This window comes from Macrobrachium nipponense, chromosome 26 (genome assembly GCF_015104395.2).
Source record: "Macrobrachium nipponense isolate FS-2020 chromosome 26, ASM1510439v2, whole genome shotgun sequence".
Lineage (NCBI taxonomy): Eukaryota > Metazoa > Arthropoda > Malacostraca > Decapoda > Palaemonidae > Macrobrachium > Macrobrachium nipponense.
In genome coordinates, this window is record NC_087215.1 from 67,775,049 (window position 1) to 67,796,066 (window position 21,018).

At 38.5% G+C, this 21,018-nt stretch overlaps 1 protein-coding gene and 1 long non-coding RNA gene across 2 annotated transcripts in view; both read left to right on the forward strand.

Annotated features, from left to right (window-relative positions):
• LOC135199706 (uncharacterized) overlaps window positions 1-21,018 on the forward strand; it is an 85,897-nt gene that overhangs the window by 30,794 nt on the left and 34,085 nt on the right. Inside the window, 6 exon segments of the mRNA XM_064227863.1 lie at window positions 1,466-1,527; window positions 1,530-1,648; window positions 2,357-2,456; window positions 6,483-6,679; window positions 7,405-7,536; window positions 8,339-8,487. Of these exon segments, the coding sequence (XP_064083933.1) occupies window positions 1,466-1,527; window positions 1,530-1,648; window positions 2,357-2,456; window positions 6,483-6,679; window positions 7,405-7,536; window positions 8,339-8,487 (759 nt within the window).
• On the forward strand, window positions 8,821-10,140 carry LOC135200369 (uncharacterized). The gene is made up of 3 exons (XR_010311274.1): window positions 8,821-9,001; window positions 9,532-9,632; window positions 9,825-10,140. It is a non-coding gene; the product is annotated as an uncharacterized LOC135200369 (long non-coding RNA).

The window sequence follows — 21,018 nt, forward strand, 5'->3', positions numbered from 1 at the left end:
AAAGATAAATTAAGTTCGTAATCGTTTGATTTCATTTCAAAGTTGACATGTAAGGCCTAATATTTTTTTCTATGTACTGGTTCGTTTTCATTTTAAGATTGACTTTATGACGTGTTACACCGAATGAAAATCCTTAGTTTACTACTGTCTTCCTTTGTTACATAGTGTTTTTTTAACGCTTCCAAAAGTACTCTGTCTTTCTCCTGCACAAGTAGCCTAGCTGGATCCTCCATCTGCTTCTGAAATTGTTCTTAGCTCTCTCTCTCTCTCTCTAACTCTCTCTTCTCTCTCTCTCTCTCTCTCTCTCTCTCTCTCTCTCTCTCTCTCTCCTCTTGCGCTTTTGACGGCAATGATTCCTCACTGCTGGGGTGTCATCACCTTAGCCATATCATTGTAGAGGAGTTTTGTTGAACCAGCAATGAATCGCCTTTCCTTCGCTCATTGCGCTGCTCACCAAACCAAGAACAGTCAAGTCTTTTATTGCTCCAACTCTTAAATTTATATTTATTCAGAAATTTCTGAATATATATATATATATATATATATATATATTATATATATACTATATATATAGAATTTAGATATCTTGTATCTGTTCTGTTTTTGTTCCTTCTTTTGTTTGGGGGCGGACTCTCTTGTCGATAGGCTGAGTGAGTCAGAGACGCTTGGTTTGGGAATCTGTCGGAAGCTTCGATTCTTCTCTTCTGGTTCTGGATTTCGAAGTCTTCCTCCTTCCTTGGAAAACAGACGGAGACAGTGTGTTCGTTTCGTTCGTCCTCCTCCTCCTGTGTGTCTTGGCTCTTGAAGGGCGCTCTCTTGTGGGTTCTTGAGGATTGGCAAAACCTTTCTCCTCGGTTCTCGTAAGTCAATAGTCATATCTCGCTCCTCTCTCTCCTGTTCTCTCTCTCTCTCTCCTCTCTCTCTCTCTCCTCTCTCTCTCCTCCTGCGCTTTTGACAGCGATGATGTCTCTTTGCTGTGATATTATCGTAGTACCAAATCACTGCAGAGAGTTTTTTTTTCAGTTTCTTGCACACCTTCATACTACATCCTTTCTCCGCTTTCTCTCAGCTCATAATGTGTCAGTCTTCCTCTTCCTCTTCCTCTTCGTCAGGTTCTGCAACTTCTTCCATCTGAATTTCTGCTTTGAGTCTAAAGAAGAGTTCTTCTGACCTCTCTCTCTCCTTCCTGGAGCCTTGTTCTATGTACTTGCGTGTTCATTTATCTGTTTACTATTGATTAGTACTAATCTTTGAGCAGGTAAATTCAAAGCCAGGTTGGTCTTCGTTAGTTCTTCGTGTTGTTGAAATATTCGTTCTGTATAATAATAATAATAATAATAATAATAATAATAATAATAATAATAATAATAATAATAATAATAATAATAATAATAATAATAATAATAAGAAGAAGAAGAAGAAGAAGAAGAATTTTGAAAGTTAATCATAGCTCACTCTCCACAAGATCTGTTACCGTAGATACGACAGTCTTCGTGAGCACTGCTCCAACCCCCCTCCAATGCAACGTCCGTCCTCCTCCTGAAGCACTTGGAAGCCTGCACCATGTACATGATCACCATCAGGACCCTCACCATCAACGGACTCGTCAGCGAGCCTCTGAAATATACCACGCTCACTGACGAAGCTGGTAACGTTCTGTATTGCGAATTAGGATAAGTATCCGTTGTGTCGTTTTGAACGTTATTGATGGGTTCTTCGATCTTTTTTAGCAGCTCATTTACATACAGTAGTATGTAAACTGGTTTATTATTATTATTATTATTATTATTATTATTATTATTATTATTATTATTATTATTATTATTATTATTATTATTATTATTATTATTATATGAAATGAGGCAGTGCAACTTTTCCTAACTCTTTTGTGGTCTAAACCTCTGTAATCAACGAACAAATTGGGTTACGATATCAGGAGATCAAATCAGTGAATATGATCAATTCTAATCAGAAATAAACACTTCCGATCTCGGCCTTAAGTCCGCCACTAACGTTCAGTTATGCCTGCACAGTTGGACGGTGCAGTTATAACTGTGCAGGCATAACTGATCGTTAGTGGAGGGCTTAAAATAGACGATTCCAACAACAGAATAAGAAGAAGAAGAAAACCAAAACATCTATCGAAAGAGAAAAATCGCACACGAACAGTGTACTAGTTTGCCCGGAACTGTGTTTGTGAACTGAGCGGTTATGAACCAGATATGTTTGTCGTAGAAACGTCTAAAACTAAGATATGTGGCTCTTGAATACAGTTAATTTTCATAGTAGAAATGAAGTTAGGTAGGTCAGTTATCTAAGTTTGTTTATCGTCTTGTCTATCGATCTATCCAAACAGCTCCAGGTAGACCAGTCAACCTCCACTTGGTTAGTCAGTCGGGCCGCTTCTCCGAGATCGCTTGGGACGACCCGCTCGAACACCCATCTTGTGTAAACAAGTAAGTTACGATCATTCGTTTGCCATATTCTCTCAAGGTCTCTCTTTTAATTTGTATATTGCTTTCTCCTTCATTCTGAACGTCAGTTACGACAAATTTTGAAGACGATGGCGTTTCCCCTTTACGCATACTTTCTTAGAATCTTCCTCTTCTTCCATTTATTTAAATGGGGTCGCCGTTTCGGATGAGCCATTTCCATCTATTTCTACCCTGCACTTCTGCCTCATCTATTCCCTTCTCATGTAAGTCTCCTCTCACACAGTCCATCCATCTCCTTCTTCTTCTTCTTCCTTGATCCTCCATCCACATAGTATGTCTCCTAGCGTGGTCCTTATCTCTCCTCAACAGGTGTCCATACCATCTCAGTCTCCCCTCCTGCACTTTCTTTGATACTTCCACCACCTTAGTCGACCCCCTATGTAGTCATTTCGTGATCCTATCCTCTCTCGGCACCCCAGACATCCACCTAAGCATTCTCATTTCTGCCACATCTTCTCCTCTGTCTTTCTCATGCTTGCTGTTTCCGTACCATGCAGCATTGCTGTTCTTACCACTGTCTTGTGAAATTTTCCTTTTAACATCAGCAGTACTCTTTTGTCATAAAGAACTCCAGAGGCCGCTCTCCAGTTGTTCCAGCCTGCCTGTACCCAATGTTTTACTTCTTTAATTTTATTTTATTTGCTGAAGATATCTTCAGCTTTCGCAAAAGTCATCATTTGCGTATAACTTTATATATTCTTTAAATGTTTCGTTCAATCAAATTTCGCCTTTCGTTCTCTTACTACTATATTCCTCACACATCCATTCCATTGCATTATCAGGTTTTTGGACGCAGTGTTGTCATCACTGATACTAGTGTTGCTGTGAACAACCCATTAATGAGAACATATGTATCATTACAAGAACAGTATACAAGAACACTCAAGATTATATCATCAAAATTTGGAAGACTTACAATACCCACATTTCTGGAACTCCGTTGCAAGACTGATGGCAAGCAAAACTAATACATCGCCATACATAAAGCATAGGAATGAGAAAATATATGATGACCAAGAGAAAGAAGTACTGCACAAGGCCTAGTGGCAGGAAATATTCCAGATAACACAGGAGGATAACCAAAATTTCGACAACCAACATGAGACAATAGTCAATGAATTCATTGAACAACATAACACAGAACGAATCCGCATCATGCAGCAGCTGACATTAACAGACTCAATGAAGACTGCCCTCTGACAAGGAAAATAGAATTATGGGAAATCAAATAATAATAATAAAAAATTTTAAACACAAGGCACCAGGGAGAAGTGGAATTGACAAGGTCATAATTCAATTTAATTTACCAGATATTGCACTTGAAAAATTAAGAGAAATATACAATTGGGCTCTCTCAATGGGATATTTTCCCATTATATTCAAGAATGCAATAATGATTTTGATACCCAAACCAGGAAAAGATACGTGCCAGGTAGAGAATTTTAGACCAATATCACTACTAGAAATACCTGGCAAAATATTTGAAAAAATAATTAACAACAGACTAGTGTTGTTCCTGGAAGGTACCTAATCAGCTACACAATAAAAATCAGTATGGATTTAGAAAAGGAAGAGGAACCCAGATTGCAATAGCAACAATATATGAGAGCATTGCACTGTCACAAAGAAGAAGATACCTATGCAACCTAGTATGTAGAGATATAACCAAGGCATTTGACAAAGTATGGATACAAGGTCTTCAATACAAAATATTACATCTCAACCTTCCAGGGAATTTTGAGAAAATACTATGCAACTTCATCAAAGATCGAACAGCAGCAATCAAGTCACAAAATTACATAGGGAATCCATTCCCGTTACTAAGTGGAGTCCCACAAGGATCTGTACTCAGTCCAACATTATTCATATTATATACATCAGATGTGACTCCACCACCAGAGTACTATACTGATGCCTGCTTTGCAGATGATATAACTCAAATAGTTATACACCCAGAAAAACGTATAAAGAGAAGGGACCCAACTTTTTAAAGACAAGTACCACAAAAAAACAATGAACCAAATTGAAAGAATAAATCAATTTGAAAAGAAGTCGAAGATAAAGACAAATAAATCCAAATTCCAACTAGTATCGGTGTCTGCATACAAACCTGCACAAATAACGTTAGACCAACAACCAGTGAATTTTACTAAAAGTACAAGAATATTAGGAATGCAATTCGGACAAAGAGTAATATCAAGACATGTGAGAGAAAGGCTAAAGATAGCAAGAACACAAAATACAAAGCTGAAAAGGTTTAGGAATATGAACACACCTATCAAAATCCATTTCTACAAAAGCCTAATCAGACCAGTAATGGAATATCCACTAATACCCACGTGCTTAGCATCGACTTCCAATATAAGTGCATTACAAAAATTCCAAAATAAAATACTAAGGTCTGCAGTGAGAAAACAATCAAGAAGATGACGATCTGAAAATAGAACAAAATACATAAAAAATACAAAGTAGAACCAATTAATCAGAGATTATACAGACTGGCAACCAATATATGGAGGAAACTAGTTCAATACAATAGTGAATTAGCAGACGAATCAGAAGCAGAAGAGAGAAACCTTGACCCAAACAACACAGACCACAGATGGTGGAGAAGAGTATCTTCATATATTCATCGCGACGAACCTCGACCATTATACTATTAAGAAATGTCTTGTGAAAAAGTAATTTGTAGAATTTACTATAAGATATGATGCAAAATCATTATGATAATAAAATTAAGTTTAAAGTTAGAAAATTGGAACTTTATTAAATATGATTATATTATGTAATAAAAATTCAAAATATGTAAAACCTGTACCAATTCGCCAGTCAATGTAATGTATGAATCATTATTGTATTATGTTAAGATTAGTTAGAAAATTGTACCCTTACCAAAATAAAATTGTGGATAAACCACACTTTACATTACTCTTACTAATACTTAACTCTCCAAACTATTCCCTACCACGGTTAGCTAGCTAACTGCCCTCACTCTTCTTTCACCCATCTTACCTATCAGCTCAAAAAAAAAAAAAAACGTTGCGTGACCACAGTGTCCTAGTAGATTGGTTATCATCTTCTTCTTCTTCCCAGCTTTAACCCATTTTTTAATGAGATCGCCGTTGTGAATGAGTCGTCTCCCTCGATTTCACCCTGTGCATCGTTCTCATTAATGCCTTTCCATAACATGTCTTCCCCTACACAATCACGCCATCTCTTTCTTGGTCTTCCCTTCTTCGTTCTACTCCGCACTCCCATTTCCATCGTGTGTCTTCCAACATGATGTTCCTCTCTTCGTAACAGGTGTCCATACCATCGAAGCCTTCCCTCCTGTATTTTTTTTTTTATATTTCAAATACCTTTGTCGATCCTCTTATATACTCATTTCTAATCCTATGTTCCCTTGTTACTCCCGACATCCATCTCAACATTCTCATTTCTGCTACATCCATCTTCTTCTCCTCTGTTTTCTTCATATTTGGATATGTTCCCAATTAATTCACTCATTTGCCACAACAGTATTACCATTCAACACCACAACATTCTTTTCGTATAGAGCCAACTGAGTGTCACTCATTCATTTGCAGCAGTGCAGTATTACCATTCATTCAGTAAAGCACTAATGGGCCGTCAGTGCACCTCACGCAGTTCACTGTAGGTATTACAGTACTCAAGGTTCTCTGCAGCGTTCCTTCGGTCCCTGGCTGCAACCCCTTTCATTTCTTTTACTGTATTTCCTTTCGTATTCTCTATTCTCTTTCTCCCTTCTTACTTTCCACCTTCTCCAAACGGTTGTTTCATTGTGCAACTGCGAGGTGTTCCTCCTGTTATGCCTTTCAAACCTTCTTCGCTCTCATTTTCCCTTTCAGCTCTGAATGACCTCATAGGCCCTAGCACTTGGTCTTCGGTCTAAATTTTATATTCCAATGTCAATACAGCATTAACGTCCAATCTCCCAAACATAAAAAGCCAATTACTTATCCCCAGGTGGATTGTCACCCACAAACCTCTCAACCTGTCAGCTGCTTGGAGGTCTCTGACCAATTCAGCCGAGACCAACACCACCTACTTCACGTTCGACGACCTCCTCGGGTGTAATCTCTACGAATACACCGTTTCAGCCGTCTCCCCGTCAGATCTCCCTGGAGGCTCGGCTATGATATACGACGAGACTGAAGAAACCAGTAAGAAATGAGGGGGGGAAATGTTTGTATCTAAAGAAATATGACAATGGCTACCCGAGAGCTTGAACCCGCGCCAGCACAAGGGGGGGTTGGTCTAGAACGACAACTCACAGAAAATAAAGTAAAATTGAAATTTTGTTGGCCATTTTTTGCCTTCGTTGAAAGGTACATCTACTTCAGATAAGTTTAGAAAGATGATTGCATTATTCACGGAAGCAGTAACAGGAACTTCCTGCTGAACGAGTCTTTGCCAGAAACTTCTTAGTTTTGTACTGCAGATATCGCAAGTGCTCAAACTCTTCGGTTTTGTGCCAATGCCCTCTGCAGTTTATCGACCCAGACAATAACCCTACCGATGAAGATATTCACTTTCCAGTTGATGTCTTATTCTTTACAAGCCTCCACCTTCAATCCACGCTTACAGTACCCTCAACCTTTTATTTTTTCATACATTCCCCTCAGCCTAACGACCCGTAAATTGTCCCACTTCTCAAACTTTACCAGGATCCCGTTTCCTGTTTAATACTTTGTTTAAATATCTACCATTTTTGCCTTGTCCTCAGTACATATTTTTTTTATTTTTACATCGGTCTAATTTATTTCATTTTTGCTTTGCACCTACTTTCACCTTTCTATACATCCTCCAGTATTCCATATGTAATTGTAAGGAAAATCCTCCTGGGATATTTAATAATAATCATCTTATCCTTTATTTACTCCTGCAGGCCCAAGAGAAGTTCAGTCCCTAGACACGAAGGCCTTAAGTCCAACAAGCATTGATGCCAATTGGTCCCCTGCTCTAGTCCCTAGCTTGCTTCCACCACTACGAAGTCTGCTTGATCAACACACATTCGGCAGCCATAGATTGCTTTGATACGATGGACACTCAAAGGACATTCAAGGTACGAATGAGTTTTCCCACTGAAAGGGAGTGCCATTTTGAAATTACTGAGTTATGTTAGAACTTCGTAGTTTTGATTTTAGAGGTGAAGTTCAAAAGGCAGTTGTGTTTTGTCACGGATAGTAAAAGAGGTTGTACAATGTCGGCCCATGAAGTCTATTAGCAGTTCAAATTTATTTTCCATTTGTAGTTTACAGTTTTCCTGAATACCTAGTTCCGCTGTGTTCATAGGGAAATGATTTGCAAACTTTTAGACTTACTGTTCATCCTAATCTCTTCATCTCAATTCAAGATAAACCAAACAGTCTAAAAAGGAAATCAAACGAACGTCGGAAATGTTTCCTATCATTTTGTCGTTACCATTGTTTCCAAAATTTTATTTGGGCTTCAGAAACCTCCTTCGTTTTCTGCAGGACCTCGATCCTTGTGTCCGGTACCAGATCTCTGTAACAGCAGCGTCACCAAGCGGTTTCCTGAGCGACAAGAAGGATACTTTTGCTACCACGAAGGACGTGGGTGAGTTCAAGCCAACGGTTTGAGTGACGTAGATGCGCACAAGGTATATAGTGTACCTTGGATGCGCAGAGGTTGGCGGTGAACCAACTTCTGCGTATTTATATACCTAGACCGTGCTTATATCAACCTTGGTTGCTGCTTTCATGGTAACGTTCTTACATTCCTATAAAAGAAATGCATGGAAACAATAGACAACTTTGAGAAATACGGCTTATTTTATCGTCTCCTCCCTTTTTCTACAGCTACAAGTCCGCCGACAGGATTAGGGGCTAAGAAGGTAGACCCCCATTCGGCAGTCATCATATACGGACCTCCTTTGGAAAATCCTCAGTGTGTTCACGAGTACGACATCAGGCACGTCAACCTTGATGAAATCTTCGTTGCTGGAGGGGTAAGGAAGTCTTTGAAAGATGCTTAGAGGAATTAGAATTTCTAGAATGTAATTAGAACCTGTACGGAAACTAAGACATCACTTACCATGTAATCGGCATTTAGTATTCAAAGTGATTTGGGCCTACTATTTTCAGTTTCAGCTACATATACATCTTGGATTTCAAACCCCCATTCATAAACTCGCCGAAAGTTAAGATCGAACACGTCGAAGATTAGGAAAGTCGAACATAGGCCTATTACTCGGGCAAAATACAATCCAGTTACATAATATTTCCAGGCTACATCCAAACAAGCAGCGCCGTCGGCCGGAACGTCCGAGGAAAGTCATCACTGGACTGGATGCCTGCACAAACTACGGAGTCTACATGTCCGTCGTGACGATCTCTGGGTATGTCAGCGGAGAAGTTGGCACCAACTTCACGACCTCCGTCGCCATCCCGTCGGCCCCACAGGAACTCCAAGTCGAAGGGACGACGGAGAGGTCTATAAGCTTGCTTTGGTTCGCTCCTCGGGTGAGTATATGTAGTGCTTCTGTTACACGCGGTATGAGACACTGACATAAATTTTGCTTGGTAGGCAGAACTGTTACACACATCTAACCGGCGAATGATAGCTTTGGTCAATAGTATAAACAGATTTAAGTTTTTCCACTGGCTAGACCTACCTTTTGAAGCACGTTTGTCTTTTTCGTATTATGTTTAATGTTAAGTAAGACAGGTGTAGCCTACGCACAACCATATATATTCACGTCAGTTATAGGAGCAGAAAGAGAAGAACAGAGTATTTTTTTAATGTTACCATAACGAGATTTGAAGTATTATCCACCGTACACATGCTAGCTAACAAAAAAAAAAAAATATATATATAAAAAATATGATACACTGAACACATCTGAGCTTTATCAACTAAAAGCAAAAAAAATTATCAGTAGGTAATATTCTAGACGCAGTGAGAGACATTAGAAGGAACTAGACTATGCTCACACAGCACAGGATACTAATAACATTGGTATTAATCTTGGCAAATATATTCACTCCTTTAGACCAACAAAGCTTGCACAACGCCTACTACCTAACGTGGACCAGCGCTGACGATGAAGGAGCACTAACCCTCGATGAGCCTACGAAACCATTTGAAATTAAGGTGACAAATTCTTTTATTTCATGTGCTATGAAACCCCCCAAAACAAGTTAATCTCATGAGACTTGTGAAATATTGTTCCATGTTATGAGAAAACATTATCTCGGTCTATCTTTTTCTAGTCTTATCATCAAGCTTTTCTTGCAGAAAGTTAACACGCCTATTTCTCTCTCTCCCTCTCTTTATGTTCTATAGAAAAACATTGACGGTCTTCAGCCCTGCACTAAATACTTCCTAACCCTCTCGGCCGTGACGACATCTGGAGAACACAGCGAACCAGCCAGGCTAGACGCATCTACTTCGTGCTAACAGACGAACTTCATGCTTTTCTCAGCTTTTTAGCATTTAAAAAAAAGAGAGTAAATGGTAATCTAAGAAAAGGCTGAAAAATCAGTGTATCACGCAATAGGATCTCTGCAACCGACCAAGCATTGATGATTTTCGTGGTACAATCATGACCCTCAATAAAAGAACAGCCCTGTAGGCTTGATTTATAACTTCGCAACACTATTATTTCCATGCAAACGTCTGTTGGTGTAAATGCAAAAACCTGAGGTCCTCTTGGTAGATCAGGCTAACTGTGATTTGCATTCCATAACATATATATATATATTATATTATATATGATATATATATATATATATATATACTTATAGATATCTATATATATATATATATATATATATATATATATATATATATATATATATATATATATATATGTATTTGTATGTTAACTGAATCACGAAAGTTAGGAACGTGATAAATCCATAAATAAAGATAAATGCCACGAAAGAAAAATAAACGAAGGAGGTCTGCAAGATCTTTCGACTTTAAAAGTCCTTTACTGAGCAGATACTGACATAAATACGAGAAAAGACAATACAAGAAGATTCGTATAACTGACAGATAGGGATTATAAAGAGATTAGTACCTAGAATCCGACACACCTGGAAGATAAGAAACTTTCCCAAACAAGCATAAACAATGGGTGCAATTAAAGGTTTAAGACAATCATCTCAGATACAAGGTCCAGACAATTAAAGGATTATAGGTAACAGCTATTCAGAACTTGGTAAACAAAACCATATTCACAATACATGACAGACATACATTACAACAAAAATTAATAACTCTAAGGCAACTGATTTTTATTTAAGTCAGTAATTATGTCTTTGAGGTCATTCTTAAACATGTTACAGATACAAGGGTCTAAATGAAAAAGACCACGACTAACATTGAAATTACAATGAAAAGTAAGTTGTATTAAAGCAGATTCTAAAAGATTTCGTGATAAGACATCTCTTGACCTTGCAATTACTGAACTATCATCCAATTTATTCGGTGGTTGTTTTCACTAAAAATGAATGAATAATGCATTAGATTTTTGCCCAGTTTTTACAGAATATTTATGCTGGCTTAGCCTTACTTCTAAGCCTTTGCTAGACTGTCCGAGATAGAATGAGGGACAATCCATACATGGAATTTTATATATTATGTTGTTGCTTTCTCTGGGGCCATTTTTTATTAACATTCTTTTTAGTGTGTTATTATAGGAAAAAACAAGGTTGACATTAAAAAGCTTTTTTAACAATGGTTTAATGGTTTCAAATCCGGTAAAATAAGGCAAACTGAGAATGTTCTTAGAATTTTCTTTCTGTGTGTTATTTACAGTATAAGACTTTTTGTGGGCTTTATTATAACAAATGTCTAATATATGTGAAGGATAGCATAAATCTTTCCCTATTTTTCTTATGTATTCAATTTCTTGATCCAAATATTGTGGACTGACAATTCGCAATGCTCGTAAAAAACATAGAGGAAAATATTGATATTTTTATATTAAGATGGTGGCCTGAGAAGAAATGAACATAAGTTAAGTTGTTAGTCGATTTCCTATAAATACTGAATTTACATTGAAATGGTTCTCTATGTATCAAAACGTCTAAGAAAGGGAGGCAATTGTCTTTTTCTAATTCTAGAGTAAACTTAATCGATGGTACCTGGTTATTTAATTTAGAGAGTAAATCATTTACATCAATACCGACAGGAAGAACAGCTAAACAATCATCAACGTAACGATACCACTTTACAGGAATATGAATGATATTAGGTAAGTAGCGAGTAGCGTTTTTCAAAGAATTCCATATACAGGTTTGAGAGTAATGGTGATAAAGGATTTCCCATTGCCATGCCAAAAATTTGTTGATAAAATTCACCATTGAATATAAACTTACAATCACAAATGCACAAACTCGTGAGTGAAATAATGTGACTTATAGGTAGAGGTAATTCATGCTGAGTTAGTTCATTACTAAGATATTCTAAAATATAGTCTATAGAGACTTTAGTAAAAAGAGAACATACATCAAAACTAACGAATCTATCAGTAGGGCAAAGAGCAATTTTGTTTAATTTATCAACTAAATCTAGAGAATTATATATATGAGAATCGGAGATGGTTCCAAGTAACGGGGACAAGATCTTGATGATATATTTCGAGAGTTTATATGAAATTGAACCAACAGTACTGATAATAGGCCGCATAGGGTTATTTTCTTTGTGCGTTTTGACTAATCCGTACAAGTAAGGTAGCGAAGGAGATTTGACTAACAATTTGCCTAGTAGTTCTGTTTTATCTTTAAGGATACTTTTCACTATGCTATTGAAGTTTTTTATGACTTGATCAAGTTACATTATTTCATTCACGAGTTTGTGCATTTGTGATTGTAAGTTTATATTCAATGGTGAATTTTATCAACAAATTTCTGAGTGTCCAACATACTTTTTATCAAAGAAAAAAAGTTTTATTATATAAATGAAAACCGCAAGAAATAACATTATTTGTTATTTATTTAATTTTTCTTGCTGTGTGTTCGGCATATTAGGCTCATATTAATCTAGGACACAGAGAAGTGGAAATAATAAAACATGGAAAATAAAGTGACCACATATATATATATATATATATATATATATAGATATATATATTCTATATATATATATATATATATATATATATATATATATATATATATATTATATATATAAGTAGAGAAGAGAAGTGAAATAAAAGATGAAGAAATTTATGACAACACTTTTGGTTCGATACTTCTCTGTAGAGCAACTCATTGCACCTAAGTATAGTAAAGAGACACCAGAAAAGGAACACCGGTTGTCCTTTTTGTGTTAATACAGAAGAGGATATTTTTCATTTTCTTTTATATTGTTTTGCTTACATAGAAGAACGTATTAGATCAATTGGCCTTCAACAACCTTATGAAGAAAATGAAAATTACATTGCTGGAAAATTCCTATGTAAAGAAAATCACAATGAAATAAAAAAAGAGACCTTAAATAAGATGTGGAAACAATTAGAAAAAAGAATTAAAAAGTTTAACAATTAAAAATAACTCTTACGATTAAGAGGCGCAGTTGTAAAGGCATAGCCTCGACCCATAATCAACCAAGTTCAATACAACAAACTTCGTAGGAAACTCAAAATGAACGAATAGCAAAACTTTGCTTTACACAGATATGTCAAGGAAATGTACTAAGAAAAGGAATTAATTTATCAAAACCAGCATAATGTTTAATAAGAAGAAAAACTTAAACACGTTCACGGGCAAACTTGAACGAGGGAAGGAACCGACTTAAAGATTACTAATAAGATTACTACTACTACTACATCTGTTTACATGTGTGGATGATTGTGACATCCCCAGACAGCGTGTCTTTTACAATATTTCACTAAAGTTTTATAGAAAACAACCTGATTGCCGAGGAAACTGTTGTACTTCGTTGTGAAAAGGTAAAGTGTAAAAAAGTTAGCCTAATAAGGTGGTGACGGAACTGGGTCGTAGGTGTAATGGCCGACGCTCTGAGCAGGTTAGGTAGCTAGGTAGTAGTAGGTACCTAGCTACTTACCTTGTAGTATAATCGCTAAATGTCTTTTCTGTTCAGGTCCAAACTTATTTATCAACAGCATTTAATATTCTTATTTTTTGAATTTTATATTCTGGGATAGCCTATGTATGACTGCTCTGTCCAGTCTAGCCAATGGTAAAATACCGAATGGCCACCAGGCAACCGCCTCTACCGTAGCGCGACCACCTTCCCGAAAATCGGAAATGATGGCCTTAATTTGTGACTCAGGAGAAAAAAACTTACTTCAAGAAAAAAGTAGAGGTCTGGAGGTGTTGCTTCAACGGATGCTGGCTCTGGACTAATGTCTATCCTGGGTTACGGGATGCGTTAAATTACTTTTTCAGGAAGGTTGGTCGCGCTACGGCAGAGGCCGGCCATTCAGTATTTGGTACCCTATTTTGGCGTACCCACTTTAGCCCACAGGTAATTCAGCCAGCCTAGGCAGCCTGGTCGTCGTCTCTTTTGGCATTCGCCAAGTAGTTATAGATAGTCGTTCAGTCTAGTCAACTGAAAGCATCTAAAAGGAGGGCCACAAGAAACAGTAGACCTTGAACTTAGATTGTTAATAATGGTACGGCCGTGAATTGCGCATGCACGAACACTTGTTTACTGCCTCAGGCATTCAGAACAGCATGAACTGCAGAATAATACATTAATTTTCGCCGAAAAACAGATGTTTTCAGGCTTTAACGAGCTGAAAAAAGCCATATATATCTATGAAGACTCAAACTTTCAAAAATTGTATATATGTAGGTCACGAACAATCGAGTCGGCCCTGAAAAGAACTCCGAAGAGGAGATTCAAAGAGGATTATATATAAATATATACACTACCATCGTACCTTTGGTGACTTTCTCGGCCCTTTATTCTGCCCGACTCGGCAGTTGCAAAGGGCCGCCTTTGTACACTTTACCATATTCTTCTAATTCACTTCATTGGGTATTGCAGGTGTCGGAGAAGACGATAAAATTTACCAGCTAGTGAAATGGCAAAATTAAACAAAATTTCAGCACTATTCCATTGAAATTGGGATAGTTTATTTTTTAGCACAAAAAAGTGGGACAAAATTCACGAAAGCAAAACTAAAAGGAGGGGAAGGGGGGGTTGACATTTTGCTAACTAAAAAAAAGGGGGACATGTTCAAAAAGCGGGACTGTCTGCCCTAAAAGCCGAACTCTGGTCACATAATACAGTATTATTAGCAAACTGGTAAACGGATACAGCTAACTGCCGTACCTACAGCAAGTGAAGAGCACAATATGCTGCCACTGACAGAATCTGGCAATCTGCCGTACCCCCACCACACTTGTGTTATTTGTACGGCAGGAAGTCTGAAATTGATGCATGCGCAATTTACTGCCGTACCAATATCTACCGCGATCGGGATACGGCTGCCGTACCAATATCCTGTGCCTACTTTTTAATATAGTATCCTGATTGGGGATGTAGAAGTAAGAGAGGTAGAGGTTGTAAGAGCAAACCATCAGGTATTTGCCAGTCCCTTTCTAGCGATTATTTTAAGTAACTACATATTCACCTGTTTCTAAATGGATCGGACACCAACACTAGAACCAAGTTAATAAGATTTTGTTCTGGTTTTAAGTGAGCAATGCCTAGAAAAGGTTCATAGGAAAATGTGTAATGGAGTTAAAACTGGCTGACTAGAAATTTGTAAAGGAAGTCACCTAGGGTTGAAATTTTATTGTACACAAGCAGTGTCCAGATATGGAGAGTTCAGGTTTTCAAGTCCTTTAAAAGAACATTGCCTCAGTTCATTGATACATACACAAGCTTTCCTGTCTGCTGAACATATACCAAGTTCCTCCAAGAAACTCCAAGAGTTGTATGTTTTTGTCTGCAGAACCTAATTCTGTCATTATACATTTGCCCCAGACATGACTGACTTACTCATCACTATACAGTATTGAAGATACTTAGATTGAGAGCTTACTGTTCCCCCTCATGGTTTATTTTTAGTAACAAGCTCAAACCAGAAATGATACTTCAAGTACAGCAGTTAGTCTGTATTAAGAAAAATCATTAGTGAATATCCTAGTGCAACTAGTCAAAGACAACATTGATGAGAGGCCAAAGAAAGTTTTACCAGATATACACATATAGTATGTAGATATTTTATGACCTTTAGCAAATGACAGGGAACAAAAAATTCCAATGTCAATAGGCCTACTGATGTAGCCTTACATGGTATGCTGTGGTGAAGGATTTCCTGCCTTTTACTGTACTGTACTCCAAATGTAGATAGTGTTTTAAAGAGTAGAAAACTTAATGCAGAGAAAATAAAAGAATAGATTCAACAATAGACTAGCTCATCTTTCGTATGACAGGCTTAATACAGTAGCATTACTGTATCTATTTCCCACTAAAACAGTTTAAAAAGAAAGATCCATGGACTGTATAATTCCATATTGTATTAAGATTACCATACTAGAATGTTTTTGTTATAATGGAAAAAGATTTCAAGATCAGCAAAAGCAGCTTAAAAATTAAAGGAAGACAATAAAAGTGTGAGGTTAACAGTTCTTATAACATTTTTGCTGGAGTTTTGTACTGAACCTGCAGGGGTAAGTCACAGCAAAGTTAGGATTCGTATGTTAGACAGATTAGGGAATAATTAAAATTAAATAACAAGAAGGGAACACTTACTAAAAGGGGATTCATCCCAATGAAAGTGGTAATATAAATTTATGTATGTGGCTGTATGGATAATGTAAAAGGAAAAGATTGCACTATCATACCAGAAGAGTTATACCTACCACAATTTAGACTGCAGTGTGATGAGTTGATGACAAAGAAAGGAAGCAAATGGAGGAAAGAGGCAATTAAAATGATGGAAACCTGGCAACAATAACACAGAAGTCTACAAGCAGTACATTGGATTATGGAAACATTTAAAAAAAATACTTGTAAAGGACAATAGAAATGGTGTGGAAAAGAGGGGGAGAGACAGACATGGCAGTGGAATCAAGATATGCAAAATGCAGTTAAATGCAGGTTGAAAGTCTTCAAACTCTGTCAGAGAAGAAGGATCACATGAGGTCGGCCAAGACACAGGAGGCAAAGTCAGAGAGGAGAGGAATCCAGTTTGGCAAAGCAAAAGGAAGAAAGAAAATATCAGTGCTTAGAGATGGAAAGAAGTTCAAGTTGAAAAGAAAGAATTATGGACTGAACTTTCTGCGTGCAGTAACGTCATTAGGGCCATTACTGTCAATAAAATGTTTTTGGGTTTCTGGCCTTCTGATAGTTAACAAAGACCCTATAGTGTAGCCCACACTAACATATTTTATGCATGACACTTACCTGGCAGGTATATATATAGCTGTATTTTCTGAAGTCCGACAGAATTTAAAAAACTTCCGACACACGCAGTGGTCGGCCAGGTGGTTAGTACCCATTCCCGCCGCTGGGAGGCGGGTATCAGGAACCATTCCCATTTTCTATTCATAAATTTTCTGTCGCCGGTACTGAAAACACCTGTTTTCAGTACCTCCGGCTTAGGATTTTGGAAACTTCATTTGTCGCTAAGTATCCTAATTGTCTTTTAATTTATTTACTTGGATTTTTTGTGGCTAGGCATACGCTATCTTAAATTGATTTGAATTTGATTCATTTTTGCATAAGATATCTGAATCTAGTTAGGCTAGTTTCAGAGGGTGTGTCTGCAAAGATAGGGTGTGGCTACCGAAAGCTTCGGTAGTTCCGCACTTGGGGGGCGCAATTAATCAGTAAACATGTCTATTTCCGTAAGGAAAAAGTATGATTCGTATGTACGCAATTAATCAGTAAACGTGTCTAATTCCGTAAGGAAAAAGTTTGTTTAGTATGTACGCAATTAATCAATTACGAAAGTCAGGGTAGTGATACTGCTAACCTTCCGGTAGACTTTATTTTGCCTAACGTTGTAGTATGGCCTACGGGTTATGACTATGTCTGCGAGAGGTGATCGCTCTCCTTCATTGTTGTGAAGAGTTCTACTTCTGTTTTTGTTACGCCTAACCTGTAATGTTGCCTTCGGGCCCTAAAACAGTGTCTGTAGAGGTTATTGCCCTTTCTCTTATACTATTTCGATTCGTAACTTAGAATCGAAAGTGTTTGCTTTAGAGGAGCAATAGTTGAAGTGGCTAAGTGCAGTGACAGTGCCCCTTGTGTAGTGGAGGGTGCGTCAGATCGGCCTTATAACGCCTCTAGGTCTAGACCTCTGTCGAACTCCCAGAACCAAGGGAGAGGGCATGTCGAAAGCCGAAGGAGGGTTACAGGGAACCCCACCGATCTGGCGTGCCTTCGCAGTTTCTGATGAAAATCCCCAGACCTGCCAAAGTGCGTAGCACATGCACGAATCCTGAAGGATTGCTTCTCGTCCTCCGAGGCGTCCTCCCCGCACAAGGGGTTGGAGCTCTCGGAAGGACTCGCGCCCTCTAAGAAGCTTTATAGAAGAGGACGCTTCACGTCCCTTCTCCCTCGTTATGTGTTTCAGTGAGAAGTAAGAAGGCGAAAGTTGCCTGATCACGTATAACTTCTTTCCACCAAGAAATAGGAAAAAGAAGGCAGTTTCTCTCGCTTGTTGACGCCTGTCAGGAGCGTGACGCTTTTCTGCACGCTTATTTGGACGATCGGCTTGAACAGGACGCTCGGATGGACGCACTCACCAGTGGACGCCGAGCTGTCCGTCGCCAGTGGCCGTCCGAGCGCGCACCAGGACGCCGAGCGTCCTCGCCAGTGGACGCCGAGCTGTCCTCGTCAGTGGACGCCGAGCGCGCACCAGGACGCCGAGAGTCCTCGCCAGTGGACGCCGAGCGCGCACCAGAACGTTTCTGTTGAACTCTTCAAGCTCTTGTTTAAGATTTGAGCCTCAAAAAAGTGAACAGAACTTCGTCTTCGAAACCCAGCAAGACCTCGGTTTCGTGAATTCAAGAGGTCTCTGTCAATTTATATTGCTTTTCGCAAAGGTGGATGGAGTTAAGGAAAGCTCAAGGGAAGATCTCGTTTTCTCTACCTCAGTCAAGACTTTGAGATAAGACAGTTACGGGTTATGTAAAGGCTCGACGTCCTGAACGTCAGGATTTTCGGCAACGTTCAGTAGGATTCTTGCAAAGGCACTCATCAAAAGGACGCTCTTCAGGAAAAGCGCAAGACAAGACTTCCTTTGCCATACTGCCAATAAATTTAAGCTTTTTAGACCATCTGAAAGGGTTTTTCAGATGATAGATTTTGTTAGTTTCTAGTCGAGACTTCCATGCCGATTGAGCATCGTCGTTCTACCTACCGTAAGCCCAGTCTCTTAACAGGATTCTTGTCCCTTCCTTGTTTGAGACGGAAATCGAAAAATAAAAGGCTCGACTTCCTGGATTAGTTTTGTCAATTCAGTGACTTTCCCCCATTGACAATATACTATCGTTTTGTCAAGTAAGTGGTCTCCCCTCATTGACAAAATATCTCTCTGTACCGTTAATGGGTTAGTTCTCATTGAACAAACATCTCATTAACTTGATATTGCGTAAGCGAATAAGGACAAGGTTCGGAAGAGCTCTCCTTCCTCATTCGCAGACTCGTACAAGAAATAGACTTGTAGACTACGTCAATGAACGCTTATGTCCAGTATCTTAAGAAGCTTGAGATGTCTGCTTCGATTCTCTAAGTTTTGTTCATGAAACTTGCCTGTCAGATATGTATGTAGCTGTATTTCCGAATTCAGCTATATATATGTCTGCCAGGTAAGTATGAACAAACTTTATTGTGATATAATAAAATTTTTTGCCTTGCGTTATTTTACTACTGGTTGGTTCAAGTCATACACGCTTGCTGTAGTTACCTCTTCGGATTGGCAAACCGAGAGGTCTATTGTCTACTATTTTAAGGACATTAATCGTCACTCCCTGCAGCCTTCCAGGAGTTTCCGATTTATCTTTTACCGTTGTATGGTAGTGTTCTGACGACACAAACGCATCTATATATTTAGCGTTTTCTGTTTCGCTTAAATATACCAGCTTGAGAGTCTCTTTTTGTTCAAAAAAATAACGGACCTATTTCTTCGTAGAATAGGGTAGCTGGCAACCCAGACATAAAGTTAAGAGACGACGTTCGTAAGCTGCTGGCTGCTGCTGTGTCTGACTGTCCAAGTTCCAACCGAAAGCCACCAGTAACATATCGTGCGCTTGTCATGCGCTGTAGGTTACGTCTCTCTCTCCTGCGGGATTGACTGGGGACTAACCACGTATCTCTGGTGCTGGCGGTTACGTCTCTCCTGCGCGATTGACTGACTAACTGTATCTCTGTCCTACAATCACAGACTTTAGCCTAAGATTGAGGGGATTTCTTACCGTGAATGAATAAACGTTGCATTAGTTTTGCCTTACTATGTTCAAAACAGAGTTATCTCTTAATCCTTTCGGTGCTCGTTACCGCACGGTATAGAACTACGAGTCTACCGCAACATTGCACTTTTATATCGCTCCTGCTTAGGCAAAGCGGCAGCCTATAGGGAAGTAAGCATACTCGGGGAGGGAATGGATGAGCTTGCTGGGGACCATTTCCTTCCTGAAGAAGTTTGTTTTCCCCGAATAGACTGCAATTCAGACCACAGTTTTTTCCTACCGGGAAACTGAAATATTATTCAAGATCTAGGAATTATTCTGAACATCTCTCAGTGCGTCATGATAGAAAGAAGTGCCGGACATCTGGATAGTGTTTCAGATGTCCTGGATCTTAATCTGAAAGAAGTAAATGCAATTCGGTCGTCCCTCCAGTCCTCGAAACGAGTTTTGGAACCAGTGGTCCACATCAACTCTGATATTCCACAGCTCTCTCATATCTTAAGAAGTATCTTCTCTCGGTCCCTGCTCGAGTTTACGAGAAAGAGCCTATTATAACAACAGGCGTAGAATGTAACGATCATCTAGAGGTTCGTTACAGGATTGCAAAAGTCCGTACGAATCGTCTCGATCAACGCAGCAACGCTAGATTACTAACATGCTAGGTATTTAATTAAGTGGTGTTCTTTTTATGGTTGTCTGAGAGGGTTATTTCCTCTTCAGTATGTGAAGTGTAATGTGTTACGTTAGCTTTGTGTGTGGTCTAACTTATCCTAGCATGAATGCCCCTGGTAAGAGAGGGCTAGGGTTTCCTGTCAACAAATTGGTCCCGTCCAGTTGTCAGACCCTTGTTATTAGCTTTCTCAACAAACAGGTCACATCCTAGTTGAGAGCTACTAAGGTTTAGCAGGCTAAGAGGCAGGACCTACGAAGTCAGCTACCTTAGCAGGTAAGGAACTTAATAAATAATTTTAAAAAATTAGTTAATTTTTGAATTATGACGATGTTGCTGTCTGTGACCCCCCTCCAAATGTGTCAATCAGCTATATATATACCTGCCAGGTAAGTGTCATGCATAAAAAATGATATTGTTATGATACAATAAAGTTTTATGCATGACCACTACCTGGCAGGTA